Source organism: Zingiber officinale, chromosome 7B, assembly GCF_018446385.1.
Source record: "Zingiber officinale cultivar Zhangliang chromosome 7B, Zo_v1.1, whole genome shotgun sequence".
Lineage (NCBI taxonomy): Eukaryota > Viridiplantae > Streptophyta > Magnoliopsida > Zingiberales > Zingiberaceae > Zingiber > Zingiber officinale.
Genome location: NC_055999.1, coordinates 120632580 through 120653978, shown reverse-complemented (window position 1 = coordinate 120653978; position 21399 = coordinate 120632580). Strand labels below are relative to the sequence as shown.

Here is a 21399-nt window from a genome sequence, read left to right as displayed (position 1 = left end):
TAAGATTGCGCTCCATTTCCCATTGTTCTATTTCTTTCAATGATTCAATGAAACCCAAAACTTCATTTCATACGAGCCTTTTGTTTTTTTGCACTGCACTCAGCTTAAGTTAGCAATTTGGCGACTAATAAGGATCATATTATGAAATTTGCATTGATTTATTCTGTATATCACCTACAGAACTTATCTGAGCTATAAAGCATAATTTGCATTTTGATTACATACAAAATATATATTCTTTCAAGGTTGCTGGGTGTTAATTACAAAAAAATCCTTCTTATACAATAACATGGATCAACGTGAACATAAAAAAGAAAAGTTATATGAATCAATGTGTCATCAAAACATACATCTAATTTTTTATTACAAAGGCCAAATCTTTTAGACATCACTGATACACAATCACCATCATGGTAGCTCAACAAAAAAAGAGCATACCACAATGAGGAAACAATGTTGTATGGAGGTGGATCCCTCTTCCATCTATGGTTTTCCTTTTTCTTATATACAGTACAAGCATCAAAGAATGGTTGTGTATCTTCGACAAGTTATACGAGGACCTGCACTTTTGGAACGCGTCGTGAGCATTTGGCACGAGGATGGTTTGTCAGACTGCAGGCACAGCCTTCCAGTAGTTCCATATCTTCCTCAAATGTGAATATGGATGCCATTTCTGGATTCTCCAGTAGCAACTTTGATGCCAGAAACCCAGCAATTGTCCATGTTTGATACAGCCGCGATTGTTTACCGATGAATCTTGCAGTCAGGGTGTCATAGTATTCAGGCCATTGATCGTTCGAAAGCCTTTTCTCAGCTACAGAGACAGCTTTACGAGCTAATTCAGGCCGGCCCATCTTGATGCAAGCCAATGTGAACTAGAAAATCACAAAGGCAACTCATTTAGTAACACGATTGGAAGTAATAGAGTGTTAGAGAACTATCGATGAACATTTTAATACCTGCCATAGTAGGGTAGGCCATGATCCACCATTATGATATGACCAAGGCCTGCAAAATATCTACTGTTATTAGATCAAAAAACTAAGCAACTACAACAATCATCAAAGGTAACTTTTATGGATACCTGTTACCTATGCTTTTAGAATAACTAGTGATATTTGGTATCACTAACATCAACAATTTGTCATATTAGTAAAGAATGACGGAAATGTGATTCGCAAATTATCAAGTGTTGTTAGATCAAGATACTTAGCAATTATGACAATCATCAAAGAGAACTTTTGAGTTTATGGTTGCTTATTACTTTTGCTTTTAGAATAACTAGTAGCATTTCATATCACTAACATCATCAATATATCATATTGGTGAAAGATGATAGAAAACTGATTCAAGTTCTAAGCCATGAAGATTGAGACTCTCATTAAACAGAAGGCTATGTTGGGTTTTTTGCTTACGTATTTTTCGGATCACTTCCAGTAATTATGTGCCATTCTTCATATTCTAACGCAGGATAACATATCTTCAGAGGCATATTCCCAACGAAATCCTCCCATTTATTCTCCATCAGGTTCAGAATCTCCTCGGCTTGTCTCGGAGTGGTTAAAGATGAAGTGATAGCCCATAGATTGCCCAGTGAGAAGAACCTGAAATCCATGTGAGCTGGCTGAAGGTTCCCGATCAAGTAGCCACCTTTTTCAGGAATCCAATCAACTAGCCAACTAGGAATTTGCTCCGGATAGATGTTGAATTTGTTAGTAGCACCTTGGGAGTATTCTTCAGTTTTGTAGCGATAAATCTCATTGATCTTCTTCATGTCAACCCAATAGTACTCTCTGATATGGAATGATAGTGCCGTGAGCCTTTTGTTAACAGCAAGCAGCAGGCTCCTGGATCCATCATCAGAGGCAATCATCTCACGTGAGCAACGCAAAGCACAGTAGAATAAAGCCTGCATGAAAATTACCAAATATGCATTATTACATAAATAAACATCAACAGAATCAGCTATCTGTCTCGCTCAGATTCCAAAAATACAAATCACTTTAACCAATACTAAAATTGAATTAAATAAAACTGATTCCATTTCGTTACTTGAATGCATTAATGTCATTGAGGTTTAAAAGGCGTAGTTTATATGGTTCTCATCTTTGGACTATCTTATTGGCCTTGTATTGAAATTCCAGCTATCAATTAGTAATCCAGCTTCTTAACTTAATCTCTGTTAAGTGCAGGCATGTCTTTTAACCCCTGAAAATAAATTACTTATGGGAAGCATTTAACTATTTTTATCAAAAGGACAGGGATTAGCCAATTAATTCATGCATGGTGATTTGTCATCATCAGTTGAAAGAGAACAAGTATCTGAGATGGCAAAATAGAACCCGTATTACTAGACTAAATGCCTTAAGGATATTGAATATTCATCAAAAAAAGAGAAAAACACACTTACTTGGATCTCAAGAGGATGTCCATGAATTCCCATTCGTCGATCTATCATGCAAGAACCGTCGGCAACAAGTAGAGTAGGGAACATATCAAATCCATCAGATAAGCACAAGTTTAAGATCAATCGAATGCCAGTCTGGACATCCACTCTCTCTTGTAATGTATAATCCCCAGTGATCTTCCCGTAAGCTCTTAGCAATATGATCCACCACAATCCTGTGAAACAAAAGAATTAGTGCCTCAGAGGGATTTACTATCACTCATTGGTTAATCTAAATAAACTCTTTAAAATAGACCCACCAGAATCTACTGGAGCAACTCGTCCAATGGCTGATTCACCGAAATCAGGGTCAAGTATCTCCTCAACTTCATCCTTTCTTCCATCCATGGGCACACTTCGAACCTTGAAGCTTGCAGGCATCAACCCTTGTCCAGGGCTGTAGCAGTCTACAGTCTTCTCCCAACTCTACGCATTCAAATTAGGAGAAGAACAAAAAGATACATCAATGTTTATTCACCAAAAAAAAAATCTATGTTTATTCATGGAAACTACAGCCAGGAAAGTTTTGGGGCTTTCTTAAATGTATGCAAAAAGGACAATTGAAGAATATAAAGGACTTCAAGTTTCATGCTTCAAAACTGATTTTAGAAGTTTCTGTTTGATCAGTCGGCACAGAAGGCATTATTCTTAACAGAACAAAAGTTGATTTCAAAGTACTGCCGAAAGAGCTTTATTTTTCAATGCTATTTTCGTCTGGTTCGACAACAAATTGAGTGGTGAACCCTAACAATTTTCACAGTTGAAATGTCCATCAAGGAGGCAGGAAGCTAGCTTTGGTGAAATATTTGCGCAATTCCTTGAAAAGAGGCAAATTGGTACCAGAAGATCGATAGAGGAATTAGTAGATGGGAAAAGAAGAAATTTTAATTGGTGTTACCTGCAATTGCAAGGTGTACAAGAGGAAATTTCGAACGATTTCAGTCTCCCCCTTGAGGAGGAAGGCGATCGCCGACGCCACGAAATCCCTGATGAAGACCTGATCGTAGTTGAGGGCTTCAACCGCCGGAACGTTGGCGGCCACCGTTCCCACTGGGCTCCCGCAGTAGCTCACCACCGCATCGTTCAACAACCTCCAAGCCTCCTTCTCAACTGCCGTCTCCTTCCCCTCCTCGGCGACCGTTAGTACTACTCTTTTCATTTCCTCCTCCTCCTTTTCCACCACCAGCACTGTCAGAAGTTCATTCTCCGACTCCACGCGCTCGATCACCAGCGGCTTCACGGCGGAGAAGCCCTGGACGAGGATTCGCTCAAAGGGTCGATCACTTCCAGACTGCAGAGGCCCTGCAGCAGTGGAGAGCCTGCGAAAATCCGAGACCCCAGTCTCGTCCTTCGCGGGGGCCACGGCGGCGCGGGCACATGAGGAGGCGAATCGGCGCCGAGGAACGCCGATGGGACGCTTCGAGAAGAAGCGGCCTTGAACTAAGAAGACGCCGTCAGCACCGGGGGAAAAACACGAAGGCAAGATATGGGCGGCGAGGAAACGGCCGAAGGGCCTCACGGCGACGGCGATCTCCATGGATCCGATTGCAGTAGTCACAAAGGACTCTATCGTCGAAATACCGAGTAGTTGAAGGACTTAAATTTACATTTACAATGACCAAAAGGCTAGATAAAACTCGTAAAATAGACTGATCTGTAAAAATGTAGGCAACAAACGGAGATGCTGAAGAAGTATAATTTGATTTCGTTACGACCTCCTTTATAGGCGAGACCAACCGCAGAGACCAAAGAAAATGCCACGAAGACGATCTACACCGTCGGATCGAGAACGCACGGCGGAGAATAAATAAATTGAAAAAAAAAGTTGAAAACTGACCACGGAGCACGGATTTGAGACAGGCAGCAGCGCCGTTATAAGCCGTCAGATTGATAATGGACGGCGACGAATGCAGATACGTGGAAGCACGGGCCCAACTGCCCAAGGAGGGGGAGTGGATCAGCCTTGACGCGTCTCACACGGCGGAGCAATCTGCGTCCAGAAGTTTATTTGGGGCCAAGAAGCGTCCGACACGTGGCGTCCGGCGAGCGGGCAGTGCGGCATTTTTTTTCTATTTCCAGCGTGGCAGTGGGACCCAACAAGAGCGAAGATGCGTTGGATTGGATAAGAATCATCAGATTATAAGAAGATAGTGAAAATAGATAAAATTGAGAAAATTATAATACAAAAATAAAAGCGTATAATTTATATTATTTAAAATTATTTAGTAGCATAAAATTAAACTATATATATCACTTGAGTTCTACGACTAAAAAGATTCAAGGTATTTGAAATCATTTGGGGTACTTAGAATTAATACTTGAGACATCCCAAGTGATTCTAGATACTTTAAATTATCTTAATCTCAATCTCAATCTCAAATACGGAAATAAATCGGGATGCATATCAATCTCATATATATATATATATATATATATATATAATTAATCATTTAACTTTAATTAATTATTTAAACATATTTATTTAATTAATTTAGGGGTAAGAGTTGAAAGGACGTCTCTTTTTATAAATAAGTAAAGGGTGTCCTATTTTAATTTTTTTTATCAAAATGATATCCCACTTTATTGTTCAATTATATATAATTATCCAATAGTCTTCTTGTATTATTACTTATGCCTAAATTTTGAACAAATTATGTACATTGTACCAACTATGACTTCATAGTTGTTACCATGTGAATTCATGTTACTATAGTAATTATAAAATTATAATGGTTACAATACAGATTTAACAAACTTATTTAATATTTACATCGTAACAATTACTAAATACTAACTGCTATAACTATTGTAATAATTATGAAAATAATAACTTTAATTGCTCCAACGCACATCAAACTCATCTTAACATTTACATTAAAACATTAAATCATAACTATTGTACCAATTATGAAATTATAACTTAAACTATTACAACATGGATTAGATCTGCTCACTAAATATTCATATTTTAACATTTTTTAAGTCGTAGTTGTAGATCAGAGATTAAAATGGGAGATAATAGCTCTAGAAGATAATTGGACACTTATACACAACTGAATATTGGGATGAGATGCTCCTAACGGCAGAGCCACATTGTTGGCCACTCGAATAGTAACCTAGGGGTCAACGATGGTGAAAAGGAGATTACTATAAGAGATAAGGGTATGTTTGGTTAGAGATTTTAGTATATAACCTAGTATGATATTTTACCATATTATCCTTAGTTTAATAAAGTATGATATTTTATCATATTATCCTTAATTTAATAATAATAATATTATTATTATTAATGATATATATAAATAAAATTGGATAATATTTTAATTGTTTATTATTATTTTAGGGAATTTTTAGATAATTTAATTAGATTTTAATTAAATCTATCCAATTTATCTGAATTTAATAAGGTTTTAATTAAAATAACAAAGTTAAAAACAAATATCTGTATCTCCCTCTTCCTCGCGTCGCCTGCTTTCTCGCTCACACGCCTACTCCTGCTTCCGCCGTCGGTTTCGGCTCTCGCCACCTGCCGCCACCCCCCTCGCCCGCCCCCTGCTGCCACCTCCGGGCGCCATACCTGCTCGCACCACCTGCTCTCCCTCTCACGCCGTCGCTCACGCTCCCGCCGCCCCCTCGCACCGCCTGCTCTCCCTCTCACGCCACCGCTCACGCTCCCGCCGCCTGCCGCCACCCCCCTCTCCTACCCCTTGCTGCCAACTCCGGGCGTCATACCTGCTCGCACCGCCTGTTCTCCCTTTCACGGCGCCGCTTACGCTCCCGCCGCCCTGCTCAGGCTCCCGTCGCCTGCCGCCACCCCCCCACTCCCACCCCTTGCTGCCACCTCCGACCATCATGCCCGCTCGCGCCACCTGCTCAGCTCCCACCGCCCGCTCCTACTCCACCTCCTCAACACTGCCTCGCTGTTGATACGAGATCACCCAGATCAATCGACAACCTCGGCTTGCTTCGATCAAAGGTTAATTTGGGAATATTTTTTGCTTAACCTCAGGAATCGGCAAAAACCAAGGCAGATGAAGGTTTTCTGATTTCCTGGTGATATGCTCAAATTGATGACGTTTGATGACGTGTAGGAATTGAGAAAAACTTCAGAATTTAAAAAAATCTTGAATCAAATACGGTTATCATGGATAATCGTATACAGATAACTAAAATTATCCATAATAATCCTGAATCAAACACGCCTTAAGAGATAAGAGATAAGAGATAAGACATCAGGAAAAAAAAGTGAAGAAAAGCGGAGACGGGCTTGGGTGACGACGTCCACATCCACGCTCGTGGCTGACTCCGTTACTTGGTGAGACGTCAGTTTTTAATAAAAAAAACCTTCATTTTTACCAATTTTATATTAAAATAAATATAAACTAATTTTTATTAAGTCAAACGTTAAACTCAGAAGATTCGTTAACTGTAAAGTTTTATTTGAAATAATTTAATGCATGTCTTTTTCTTCCTCCACCTGATAATTCCCACTTGGCCAAATTGCTTTTTGTTTTAAAATAGATTTTCTGTCATCCATTTGATATGCATACACCAGTCTAATTAGCTGCACTCAAGGGACACTTTTCATTTAACCCTTTTAAAGTTTGAAAACTATCAATTGAATGGCATGATTTTGCCTATAGAGAATATGAAAAGAGCACAATCCTCAGTTGCTTCTCACCTTGAAAGTGATTTTACAGTAGAATAGTGGATTTACACTCATATTTGTCTGAAATTAGATGATCATGTGCTTTTCTTTACAGGATCATAATAAAAAAATGATCGATTTTGTAATAGATCTTGCTCGGATGTTTAAACTTTGAATATCGTAATGAAAAGTGTGATTTTGAAAATGGCGTATATTTATCATTCTCCAATAATCTTCTCTCTTTCCTTGCTTTATCTCGGCCTCGTCGTCACCTGCATCGTAATCATTCTTCTTTCTCTTCTTCGATCGGGGCAATGGAAGCTGATCGGAGGGTGGGAGTGGCCGTTGATTTCTCCGCTTGCAGCAAAGCGGCGCTCCGCTGGGCCGTGGAAAACTTGGTGAGGAACGGCGATCACCTCGTCGTCGTCAACGTCCAGAAGGAAGGACACTACCAGGAGGGCGTGACCCAGCTATGGGAGACCACCGGATCACGTATGATTCACCTTTTCCCCCTGCTTTGTTCTTCTCTTGATTCCTCTTTTCAAGCCCTAAAAATGAAACCTTTTCCTCTTTTTCCCCTAATCGAAATCCCGTTGCTTATTTTGGCCCAATTAAAGTTTGATTTCTCAACATAAATGATCTTTCAGAGATTGAAATTCTAGATTTTGAGTCATGACTTGAGGACACTGCTATGAATCAGATGGTGTGGAGTCATAAGACTACCAGTTGCAATCTAGGTTAAGAGTTGTCTTACGCTTGATTAATCTACTAGTTTCTTTATCTTTTTCTTCTTGTCCTGAAATCCGTCTCTAGTAGTTAAACTTACACTACTCTGAGCTACGGGAATTGTGTAAAATCATCCTACTTAGGAATATTTGGTGCATAATTGTAACTGATACTATCAGTTATTTTCTTTTGTGAATTCTATGGCTGATCAAGAATATCAACAAAGATGACATATCAGCTGATTTTTTTCATCATTAATGTATAAAACATGCTGGAAGAGCTTCATAAGGATCAATGTTTATCAATTGGTACGCCAACATGCAATCTCAGATCTTTAAGTGCTCCATAACCGAACTCTTTTCCTATTTATCACTATTAATAGGTTTGTAAGGATGTTTTTATTTGAATCAGAATAGAAGAAATATCTGATAGAATATGCTGTTGGATCAGTTACTTCAGAGATACTTCTCCTTTATTTCAAGATAATTGTCTTTATTTCAACCAACTTAGTGAAGGAATACTACACCAGTTGGGCATTATGATTTCCTGTATGGATAATACTGTCTTCTTTCTCTTGCATTTCCTTCTTCCACTTTAAGTTGAGCGAGGAACAATCAGGGTTTATTTGAACAACTGGAAATGCCACCTAGTTCAAGGGTTTCTAACTTCTAGCTCGATTTCCAACCTAGATATGCTAATGCTTATATACAATCTTGTCTGCACACCTAACTAGTTTGCAGCCAATGAGTAAGTCAAGTTCATCAATCTTAATATTGAAATGCTAGTATCAAAGCTCAACATCTAATACAAGTCTCACTTTTTTCCCATACTTTGCTTAGTTCAGACTAGAAATTATCTGAGTTGTGAACCAACAAAGACCAAACAAGACAAGCTAGGCATCCTTCAACAATTGCACACAAGACCTTTTGTTGCTACTCTTTATTGAGTAAAAAATTCTTGCTACTTGTCTTCTATCTTCTTTGATTTAGTTGCAGCAGAGTAACAATTGGAATACATCATTTCCTTTTCCTGTCTTTCTGCATCTCATTGAATCTACCTTCTCGTATATATGATCTTGCATAGCTAATTGCATTTCTCTATATATTACCAATCGAACAACCAGTCACATTGCTTGCTCTCGCTGCCTTATAATTATCCTGTTACTGCAGCATTTATTCCCTTATCAGAATTATCTGATTCTGGTATTGCAAAGAAATATGGTGTGAAGCCGGATGCTGAAACCTTGGACATACTCAACACTGTCGCCCGGCAAAAGGAGGTAGTCTCTACTTTCATCTGCTAAGTTTTAACTGCCTAAACAAGAACAGAAACTGCAAACATAACTCAACACTTGTTTGTAGTTTCTAATTCTATCTATCAAGTTTTAGCCGCCTAAACAAGCAGTGCAACTGTGAGCATACTCGAACACTCATATAACTTTTTTCAGGTCGTCGTTGTGTTGAAGATCTACTGGGGAGATGCCCGCGAAAAGATATGTGAAGCTATTGATAGCATCCCCCTCAGCTGCTTGATCATTGGAAATAGAGGGCTTGGGAAGCTCAAGAGGTTAGAAAACTTCTACTTGGTAGATATTGTGTTCCAATGATAACCTTGAATAAGAAATGGAACAAGAACACCTTAATGGTGCCTTTGGTTTTATTTCCTCATCTTTCAGGGTGCTCCTGGGCAGTGTGAGCAGCTACGTGGTGAACAATGGAACTTGCCCTGTTACAGTCGTTAAGAGCACTGATCATGCAAGTTAACATCACTTTGCTAGTCTTTCTTTTGCTCGAATAAGAAACTTGGCTGTTATGCCATGCCAGTGTTCTAAGTTGCTTTATGAGGTTGAACTCGTGATGTATTATTATATGTGCTTTGTGGCAGTGTGTTTGTGTGCAACAACAATACTCGAGGCGTGTCTTACCAGAAATAAAATCTTGCTGATCAGATTTGTTTTTAAAAAAAAAAATAAAACGGAAAAAAATCAAAAGGATGTCTATGTTTTCTGAATCATCACAGAATATCTTCTTTTTTTTCATCAATAGAGCATCTCACTCTTAATTCATTTTAATCCAAGTCCTTTAATACATTGCACTAAAAAAAAAAAATCAAATTTACCGACGAAAATATTGTAGGTTGTATCCATGTAGTGATGGAATTTTGATGAAAAATTAGCCATTAGTGTAATATCCGTTGGAACGTGGTTTTTAATGGATTAAGGAATTCGGTTGTTAATACTTTAATGATAGAATTATAATTTCGTCATTAATATTGTTGGAAACACTATACCAACATTCGGGTTGTCTTCCGACGAAAAATATATTTCCATCGATAAACAAAACTTAAATTATACGGTTTTATCAACGGAAACTAGTATTCCATCGGTAATTACCGATGGGAACAAGTCTTCCGTCGATAATTACCGACGGAAACAAGTCTTCCGTCGGTAATCTATCGAAATACTGATAGAATATAGTGGTTCCATCAGTAATTATTTATGATACTTAATAACGGAAAACTTATTTCCATCGATATTCTATCATAAATAAAAAAAAGGTGAGATGCTGTTTGTTTACACACTCTTTTCTATATACATTTTCTAAATATACAAAAATCATCACAAACGACGATATAATATAATCCACATATAAACAAATTAAATATAATCCACACACATACATCATTTAACAATCATACATAAATAATTACACTTATAAAATCCACACAAAAAAATGCATTCCATACATTTTAACGATTCATTCTTCTTTTTCGTTCAATCCATATAAGCGCAACTAAACTAACATTCATACTAATAGAAACAAGTATAATTATCTAAAAGAAACAAAATTTAAAAAAAAAATCTACAGAATACATATGCAAATATCCATCTCTAAATTCAAGTTTACAGAATACATACCACAATAGAAAGTACTCCAATATATATATAAAATGATACCTGGATAAATATGAACATATAATGACATGAAGAGCCAATATGTAAATAGGACCGAGCGTGATTCCTTAAACATATAGTATTAAAATGTTTAGAGATGAGCATGTTATAATATTAAAATAGAATAAAGATTTTACCACGGTCTATATATGATAAATAAAAACTAAAGTGTAGTAGAACAAACCTCCGAGAAAGCTACTAATCATCGTTTGATGGATCTTAAGTCTCTTGTGACTCAAAATCATATGATGCCTGAGTGAATTTAGCCACGATCGCTCGCATCTGGACCATGAGAGCTTCATTACTTGCGTCACGCTCGACTCTCTTCTTCTCCTCAACGACCCTCCATTGATCTATGTCAGTCATCCTTCAATCCATTAATTTCAGTTGAGTACGCAGTTCTTAATTTTCACGTATTAAAGACTGCATCTCACTAGAAGAAGAGGAACTAGCACAGTACACCGGATTCCTCAAACAATCAAATGCAACTTTAGCTTGGGAGCCAAGGGCATAGAGGGTGGAGTTTTTTGTCCTTCCACCAACAACATCATAATAAATCTCATTTAAAGCGTCAGTGGATAGAGATTGTGACTCTCCTCCCTCTATCAATGGATAAGATGCCTAAGCCACTCTCTCTGTCATTTGTTGTTATGTGGAAAAATACAATATCCAATTTTATCAGTATTACTAAAAACTAATCAAAATAGAAATAACAAATGTAATAAAGTTAATAATTTTACATGTAGAGTCTGAGATCGAGAATCAACAAATGATTTATCCTTTTTCTTATGGGTCTTGAGAAAGACCTTTATACATGTGGACTGTCGAGCAAGCTCTCGTTCCTACATACAAAATAATTTGGGATAAAATTATATAAGTTAAGTAATAAATACAAAATTTGTTACAAAGTATAACTTTAAATTATACTCACCAAATCCATGGTATGCTCAACAATATATCTGGATCCTGACGTATGCCAAGCGGTTCTGGTGCTCGGGTCACCTGTCTCTGTATTTCTATTTGCTTTTGTCTTTTCAGCATTTGCTTGCCACCTTTCTACATCCCAGATAACTGTCCATGCACACTATATTGCCTCAAAAATATACGCAGGCCTAGTGCCATTCTTTCTCATATAATACATATGATCTCTGTATAGTTTGGCACAATAAGTATTCCATGTTGCTTTAAATTCTTCTTCATGTCTGTCCTCCCATGTATATCTTTTCTGCAATTATAAGTTAAATATTTAGTTAAATTATAACTATATTATAGAATAACAAATATATTAAAATTACTTACCACAAATTCATTACAATAAAACAACTTCATCTCCTGGTCTACATGCCTCCATATAGTACCAGACGCGCAAACTCGTTCCTTGAACTTTCCAGTAATATATGTGGCAACTCGATGGCCATTTGAAGTGAACCTACACGAAATATTATTAAGTTGTGAGAAATATATTATAAGTAAAGTTATATATGAACTTGAATTATTAATAAGAAAAATACTTACAAGTCCCTGACAACTCTAAGGACCTTATAGCCACGGGGAGCTAGAGGTCGCTGCTCTGCCATAATGATATCTGCAAAATAACATTGTGGCACATCATAATAAGATTTAAAAACAATATGAAAGTATTACTTTTTGATGGATAATAATATTAATATTTATTCATCATTAACATCTGACTAATCAACATTAACAGTTTCTATGTCCTCATCGCTAGATGAACTTAGTTCCACTTCGTCCTCACTATTGGACATCTTTGCATCATCTATCTCTTCGTAAGTGACATTAACATCTACAAGTAATTGAGAAGTAAATTAGAATTGTAAATCAACTGAATACCTCTCCACTTCATCATTCTAAAATGTCTCATGGTTTTGAGCAGTGACTGTGTTCGGCATCTCTATGCTCGAGAGAGACTTGATTCGACAAACAGACAACCATTCACTAGAACTTCTTCTCTTCGTAGGGTATTCAAGATAGAAAACTTGATCCGCTTCTATCCCGAAAATAAAAGGTTCAAACTTGTTAAATCTTTTGTTTGCATTAACCTCAACTAAATTATAATTTGGATGTATTTTGGTACTTATTCTTGGGGTCAGATCATACCATGAATATTTGAACAACACACAACTCTTTATAGGTAATGCAGGATATTCAATCTCTATGATTTCTTCAAGTTTATCATAGTAATTAATATCAGTGTTATTGTTGTCCATAAATCTTTTGACCAAACACTAGAATTATAGGTTAATTTCTGTGAATCTCGTTGTGCCACGTGAAATTTAAGATCATTTACATAGTAACCAGAGTACACCTTTATTTTATGGAGGGGTCCTGATGCAATATTCATTATCTTATCATCTCTCACATTTGATATTCTACGGTCTTTCACCTATAAAAATAGTTAACATATAAATTAGGACACTTCTTCATAGGCATGAACTAAAAATTTTTGCAAATTCACTAACTTACATATATTTGAAACCATAATGAAAATTTGGTCTCTAACTTTACAACTACTTCACTTGCACCAGTTGATAGATTTTGTAGATATAGTTGTTATCCGTACAAGCTGAGAAAGAAGGTAATTATATATTAAATTAGGATATCAAGTAAAATAAAAAATGGAGGATAAATGTTTGATTAGAGAAGTTAATTTACTTTATGTATAGTTTGACTTCTTCACAATTTAAGAGTATGTATGTTCTTGTAGTATGATATTCTTCTTCGGTTAACCATCTAGAAAGTGATGCACCCATTGGCTTACCAGGAAATTTGAAAATAAAAAACATTGATGGGTCTATCGGTTGAGGAGCATTATCAGAATTTCTAGGACACTTTACGATGTCTTGTTTGCACACTATCAGCAAAATAATAAGAGCGAAAAGAAGATGTTTCTTCAACCAGATAAGCATTACATATTAACCTCTCAACTCTTGCTTTGTTACTAACATTATTCTTTAATTTCCTCAAAAACTGTTCGAATGGATACATCTATCTGTACTGCACAGGAATTGTTATTTATGCCTCGTATGGTAAATGTACTGGTAGATGTTCCATTAAATCAAAGAAACTAGGTGGAAAAATGTGCTCTAGCTTACATAATATGAGAGGAATGCCTGTTTTAGCCAAAGCATATCATCCATCATAATATACCTCGCTGTAAAATCTCTAAAAAATAGATTCAATTTAGTGAGTGCTTGCCAAACATTTTAAGGAAGTAAGTCATGGAAAACTACTGGAATAAGTCTTTGCATAAATATATGACAGTCATAACTTTTCATTCCAAACATCTTTAATCTGTTCATATCCACACATCGAGCCATATTTGAGGTATACCCATTTGGAAATTTAATTTCTTTCAATCAAGTATATAAAGCTTGCTTACCATCTTTGTCCAATGTATAACAAGCCTTTGGAAATCTACTGTTTGTTTCATCCCGATGCAATTCTGGTATGTTAACTAGTTCTTTTAATTTGTCATGTGATTTTGTAGTGTCTTTAGCTCTTCCAGACACGTTCATCACAGTGTTAAAGATATTATCAAAAAAAAATCTCAATATGCATGACATCTAAATTATGTTAAATAAGTAGATACTTCAAATACGGTAACTCCCAAAAAATATTTCTTTTCTTTCAACCACACCTGCACATCCTAACAATATATTTATTTATCTCATTAGAATTAAATTGAGATACCAGTAAAAATCCATAACTATTTATTTGCTCAATTATGTCTTCACCTGAAGCATGAGCTGGCGAATATTTTCTGACTACAACATTTTTTAGAAAATTTTTCTTATTTCGCCTGAAAGGGTGATTAAGTGGTAAAATTTTACGGTGATTATCAAACCAAGATACCTTCCCACTGTAAGGTAATAAAAATACATTAGATTTAGTCATGCGGTGTGGATATGCTAATTTACCAGTCGTGCTCCATCCCGACAACATTGAATATGCTGAAAAATCACAAATAGTCCATAATAATGCAGCTTGCAATCTAAAATTAGGTTTACTTGTAATATCATAAGTCACCGACTCTACATTCCATAATTTACTTAATTGGCAATCAGAGGTTGCAAAAAAATATCTATCTTCTCTTTGGGATTGGTTGGACTAGAAATAAGTACTGTAAAGAACATAAACTCATCTTTCATGCACATCCATGGTGGTAAATTGTACGGTGTTACTATAACTGGCTAAGATGGATATTGTTGCCTCAACTGACCAAATGGCTGAAATTCATCTGCAACAAGTCTCAATCTCACATTACGTGGTTTCATTGCAAAAAAGGGAAATACAACATCAAGATGTTTCATGCAGGGGAATCATAAGGATGGCACATTATACTTTCATCGTGCTCATTCTCATGATGTCACATCATATGGCAAGCTGTAGCAACAGATGCATACAAGCGTTGAAGTTTAGCAATTAATGGAATATAATACATCACTTTCCAAGCAATTTTTTCTTCTTCTGCCCTGGTATACATGCACCATGCTTATAACGGGGGTGTATACGGATTTTGCATTCACTTAGATCATTGTCTTCATTCCAAAATATCATGCAATTGTTTATATAACAATCAATCTTCTCTACAAGCAAACTTAAACCTCTGATCAATTTCTGTGAACTATAAAAACTATTAGTCATTATATTATTAGTAGAAAGTAATTCTGATATCAATTGACATATGTCATCATAAGATCTTTCTGAAAAATGATGTTCTGCTTTCATATTTAATAATTTTGTAGTAGCTGATAATTGGGAATGACCAGAGGGAATGTCTTCTCATATTTCTCTTTCACCGGCCTTTAACATTTCATATAGTTGTTGATATTCGTGTGTTGGTGTTTTATCTATATTGGAATAATCAATTGTAGCATTCATCGCATCGTGAGCCATTGATTACAATCCAATATCATTAGTTGATAATTCAGACGTAGTAAAAGTTATAGCAGATGATGAACCACCAGAAGGTCCAATTGATTCATACAAATAAGGTTCTTCGTGATAGTACCAATTGTAGTAATTTGGTACAAAACCATTTCTACATATATGTACTTTCACGGTATCCTCATCATGGTAGGCTCCATTCCTACATTTCGAATGATTACGCGGGCACTGTAACTCAGCATCATTCATACATTCGTGATGATTCTTAGCAAAGTTTACAAACTCTTCAATTTCAGCAATAAAATCATCTCTAATAAATCTATTTTCTAATCAATTGTAAATTCAAACTTTGTTCATAAACATTTTTTCCTAAAACTAATAAATTAAAAATTAAAAATTAAAAATTAACTTAGATTAGCATACTAACACAAAATAAACAAAAGGATTATATTATGTTATAGATTAACATACTAAAATAACATATATCTTAATTGAAACATGTTAAATAACATAAAGTACAATTTACTAAATTATACCTGACCGGAGAAGTGCAGCAAATGCTATTTGTTAACAAAATAAAAATAATTTAGTTCAAATTTATCAAAAAAAATGGCAAGTTCAAAGCAGAAACTGCTGCTCGCGGCCGCTACAGCCTGCTCGTCGCTGCCATAATCGCCAACAGCCTGCTAGCGGCTGACGAAACCTCCATCAGCCTGCTGGCTACTGCCACAGCTGCCAACTATCGATTGGCGGCTAGCGAAGCTACCAGCAGCCTGCTGGTTGTTGCCACAGCCGCCAACTATCGATTGGCAGCTGGCGAAGCTGCCAGCAGCATGCTAGTGGCCGGCAAAGGGACCGCTTGCATCGGAAAGAGGGAGAGAAAGGCGAGAGAGATGACTTATCGATGATCGAGGGAAACGCAAAGAAAAGTAGTAGCCGACGAGCATGAGAAAAAAAGCGAAGAAAACTAGGGTTATAGTCAAAATTACTGACGAAAAATAATCCCATCAGTAAACCCTAAAATTACTGACGGAATTATGTTTTCCATCGGTGATTTCCAACGAAAACTTGGTTCGTCGGTAATTCAAAATTATTTGCGACGGAAACTTGATTCCGTCGATCTTCCCGTCGGTAAACCTGAATTTTTTTGTAGTGTTGTCTCACTTTATTATTTTGTCTTTCAATCTCATCAATTGCATGAATAAATAAGTTCTTATTGTAATAGCACTGCTATAATACATTAGTTATAGTAGTTACCATTCATAACGGTTGTGTCCCAAAGATATTCTGAAATCTCCTTAATAGGAGATTAAGACATATTATCCATTCCCAATGATATTCTCGTAACTCCTTAATAGGAGATTAAGACATATTATCCATTTTAATGTAAGTTTTTATGGCTTTGCTCTTAGATTTTACTAGGGTTGTATAAATGAATCAAATTGAGATGAATATGCAAAAAAAAAAAAATCTAAGGCTCAAATTCCGCTCGAAATAGGTATGTTTGAGTTCCAGCTCGATTTGAAGCACGAAAAATTAAAAAAAAATTGTTCAAATTCAGTTCGAATTAGGGCTCTAGTTCGAGTTTGGCTCGAAAGATTCAAACATGTTCGTGAACTATTTAAATTATAATTCAAAAATAGCTACTCGAAAGGCTCGAAATTTATTTATTTAATATATATTTAACTTATATTAATAAAATATTAAGGTTCACGAGTGGTTCACGAACTATCGAGCAATATAATTTGGGCTCGAGTTTGGCTAAAAAAAATGAATATGTTCGAGTTCGGCTCGAATTTGATAAATTCGAATACGAATCAAATATTTTTCGATCTGACTCGAAAAGCTCGTGAGTCGACTCGATTCGTTTGCACCCTTAGATTTTACCCAAAAGACTTCATGCCAATGGAGATATCATACACCCTTTTAAATTCATGATATTTTTTGTATCTTTCCAATGTAGGATTTTGATTGAATCTCCAACAGAGACCACTATTACTCTCATGGTCCGGGTTTCCCTATAAATATTTAGTCATTCCTGACTTGCTCTAGGTTTTTCCATGAGTATCTGGTCACTCCGACCTGCTTCGGGTCTCCCCACAAGCATTCGATCATCCTGACATGCTCTGAGCCTCCCCGTAAGTATTCGATCACCATTCGGTTACTCTGACCTACTCTGGGCCGCTCCGCAAACATTCAGTCATCCTGATCTTCTCCAGGCCTCCCCGCAAGTATTCAGTCATCTTGACCTGCCTCGGGTCTCCCCGTAAGCATCAAGCCACCCTAATCTACTCTAAGCCTCCCCACAAATATCTGGTCGCTCTGACTTACTCCGTGCATTCCCGTAAACATCAGTCACCCTGATATGCTTCGGGCCTCCCTACAACTTCGTTCAAGGCAACCCCACATGATATCTGGTTTGGATCATAGCTCTGATATCATTTGTTACACAAAGAAGAGGGCAACATCTCTTAACCTCTAACGCAGAAAAAGAGGAAGAAAGAAAGAGAACACGCAGAGCAACGAGACAAAGACGCTTAAGAAAGAGCAAACACGAAAAAGAAGAGGAACAAGAAGTGTTACCGTGGTTCAGTAGCGTGCCTACTCCTTTAAACAACCAAATCTTTATTAGAATTCTCTCTACTCAAGAGAATTACATTCAATGATTCTCATGATACAATAGTTTATAATAATCCCTATAAATAGTATCCAAATCCTAGACCCAGTAAAATCGTAATAATTTTTTTTTATGAAAAATAGCAACAGAATTCTATTATGAAAAAATATAAGAGAATTTTATTACAAAAAATCTTAACAAATTTTTCTTTCATGACATCGCTCGTATGACCTTCATCAAGATATAAGTCACCTATCAATAATCTCTACCTTGGCGAATATTCACCCTTTCGAAGAACACGAGTATCTAACAAAACTTCACCTGGATCTCTGGGTCTGAGTTTCTGTCTTCTAGCATCTAGAGATATAAATCAAGTTCAAGCAATGCTTGAACCTCTCTGTGGCCATTAGCTTTGTCAACATTTCTGTAACATTGTCTGTAGCGTGAACCTTCTTAAGTTGAATTTTTTGGTGAAATAATTAATTTTCTGATCTTGTGAAACCTTGCATCAATGTACTTGGTTCTCGCATGATACACCTGATTCTTCGTAAAATAAATAGTACTCTGACTATCATATAACTATTACGACCAAAAGGGATCTAGATATCTCCATAATGACATAATATTGTTCACTTTAAACCTAAGCCCTCATGATTTTATTTTTGGGATCTACCCAAAAGACCTCATACTAATGAAGATATCTTTCTCTTATAAACTATGATATTTCCCTATGTATTTACAATGTAAGACTATGTTTGCAACCTTGCAACCCCAACAATGCCTCCCTCAAACAAAAGACCACAGGACCACCCCTCAAGTATCGAGTCACTCTTGACTTGCTCAGAGCCTCCCATTGAGCATGTTCTACTCAGGACCTCCCCTACTTTGTTCAAGGTTTCACCCACATGGTTTAATCTTAGATTATGACTCTAGCTCGTGCTTCTTCCGGTAATTATGCTTGTGAAAAGTGACCTCGCTCTGATACCAATTGTTAGGACCAAAAAGGATTTAAATATCTTCACAATAGCATGATATAACTCACTTTAGGCCTAACCTCTTATAGTTGTATTTTTATGGTCTACCAAAAATGTCTCATACGAATGGAGATATCTTTCCCCTATAAACACATGATCTTTCCCATGTGTTTTCAATGTGGGACTATGTTTGTAACTTTACAACCTCAACAATAACAATTTGACTCCACCTTGTTGGATGCCTAGTTCTCTGACCAACCTTGTAAGCTATAAAACTTCTTTCGCTACTTCAGCTGCTGTCATGTACTATGATTCCATAGTAGATTATATAACAATAGATTGTATCACGGACTTACAACAAATAGGTCCTCCTGTTATAATGGACACGTATTCTGTAGCAGACCTCTTGTCATCTAAATCTCTTGCATAATCTACATCTGTGTATCCAACAACTGAGTGATCTTCCGATTGTCTACTGAACATGATGTCATAATCAGTTTATTTCTCAAGTATCTAAAAATCACTTTACTGCATCTCAATATGGTCGACCAGAATTTGAGAGAAACTTGCTCATTATACTCACTGCTTGTACCAAATCTAGTTTTGTGCAAAACATAGCATACATTAGACAACAACTGCACTGACATAATGAACCTTTGATATCTCTTGGATCTTGTCATCCGCCTTTGGATATTATATACTGGATAACTTGAAGTGATGCATCAAGGGTGTGCTCATTGACTTTGCATTATTTATATTGAACCTATCTAGCACTTTCTCTACATATCTACATTGAGACAATCATAATCTCTCTGCAGCTCTATCCTTGTGAATTTTCATCTAAGAATCTTCTTGCTCTTTCCCAAATCTTTAATATCAAATTTTTTGCTCAATAGCCTAATAATTTATCTTCAAGACTTTTCACATATATGCAACAATCATACTCACATCTCTAATATTCATTTTGAATCATGTATAAATCAAAACGTTTGTATCATTACCTAGGAGATTGTTTCAATTAATAGAGTGATTTTCTTCAACTTGCATACCAACCACTTTTGTCTGGGCTAATTAAATTCCATAGGTTATGACATAAAAAACTGCTCCTCTAAATTTTCATGAAGAAATGTCGTCTTCACATTTATTTGCTCCAGCTACAAATCGTGATGTGCCACCAAATCCAGCATAGCTCTAATTGACGTATATCTTACTACCGGAAAGAAAATTTCTTCATACTCAATCATCTTTCTTTGTGAATACCTCTTTACTATCAACCGAGTCTTGAACTTCACTTCTTCTCCCTCTGATATTGCTTCTTTTTTCTTAAATATCCACTTGCACACTATATAGCTTTTTCCCTTCAGGAAATTCCACTAGATCCCATGTTTGGTTCTTATGCAGCAATTTCATCTCCTTCGTCATAACATCCGATCATTCCTGACCTGCTCCAGGTCTCCTCGCAAGCATCCAGTCACTCTGACCTGCTCCGAATCTCCCTGTGAGTATATGGTCATTCTGACTTACTCCAAGCCTTCCCGTAAATATCTGGTCATCCTGACATGCTCCCGGCTCTCCTCAAGTATCTGATCACCTTAACCTACTCTAGACCTCCCCGTAAGCATCTGATCACCCTGACCTGCTTTGGGTCTCGTTGCAACTTCGTTCAAGGCAACCCCACATGGTATCTGGTCAGACCATGACTATAATACCATTTCATGTGTCTAAAGAATATTCGTACATTTTTGCTCTGAACTCTATCCAAAAGGTCTTATGCCAATGGAGATATCATGCATCTTTTTAAATTCATGATTTTTTTTCCATATCGTTCTAATATGAGACTTTGATTGAATTCTCAACAATAACTATTATAACATAAATATTATTAAACAAGATAAATCTGTATTATAGTAATTACAATTTTGTATATTGTAGCAACTAACGTTCAAAATGATTAAATCACATTGTATTTAATATATATGAGAGAGATACTAAAGATAACTCTATCCTCTTACAAGGAGTCAGTGGGGCGACACTTTGAGGTCTAGGGTATTGCCACATTAGGTCTTAAGGTTGAAACTTGACGCGTCCGAGCATGCTTTCCCTCATATCATGACCATCTACATTAAC

At 36.5% G+C, this 21399-nt stretch overlaps 2 protein-coding genes across 3 annotated transcripts; one reads left to right on the top strand and one right to left on the bottom strand.

The window, feature by feature from the left end:
- Positions 1-300: 300 nt before the first annotated feature.
- Positions 301-4140, bottom strand: LOC122007361 (neutral/alkaline invertase 1, mitochondrial-like). Its single transcript, XM_042563224.1, has 6 exons — positions 3345-4140; positions 2707-2872; positions 2411-2622; positions 1416-1909; positions 960-1008; positions 301-875 (listed from the first exon to the last, which is right to left on the bottom strand). The coding sequence occupies exons 1-6, from the start codon at positions 3981-3983 to the stop codon at positions 549-551; spliced, it is 1887 nt and encodes a 628-aa protein (XP_042419158.1). The 5' UTR covers positions 3984-4140; the 3' UTR covers positions 301-548.
- A 3195-nt stretch (positions 4141-7335) lies between these two features.
- Positions 7336-9767, top strand: LOC122007360 (universal stress protein PHOS34-like). 2 transcript variants are annotated; one of them, XM_042563223.1, is made up of 4 exons: positions 7336-7586; positions 9008-9099; positions 9268-9386; positions 9496-9767. In XM_042563223.1, exons 1-4 carry the CDS (start codon positions 7409-7411, stop codon positions 9581-9583), a joined length of 477 nt encoding a protein of 158 aa, XP_042419157.1. In that variant the 5' UTR covers positions 7336-7408; the 3' UTR covers positions 9584-9767. The 2 variants fall into 2 exon arrangements, with proteins under 2 accessions (XP_042419157.1, XP_042419156.1); XM_042563222.1 differs by having other exon boundaries at positions 7342-7586; positions 8990-9099.
- The last annotated feature ends 11632 nt before the right edge of the window (positions 9768-21399 follow it).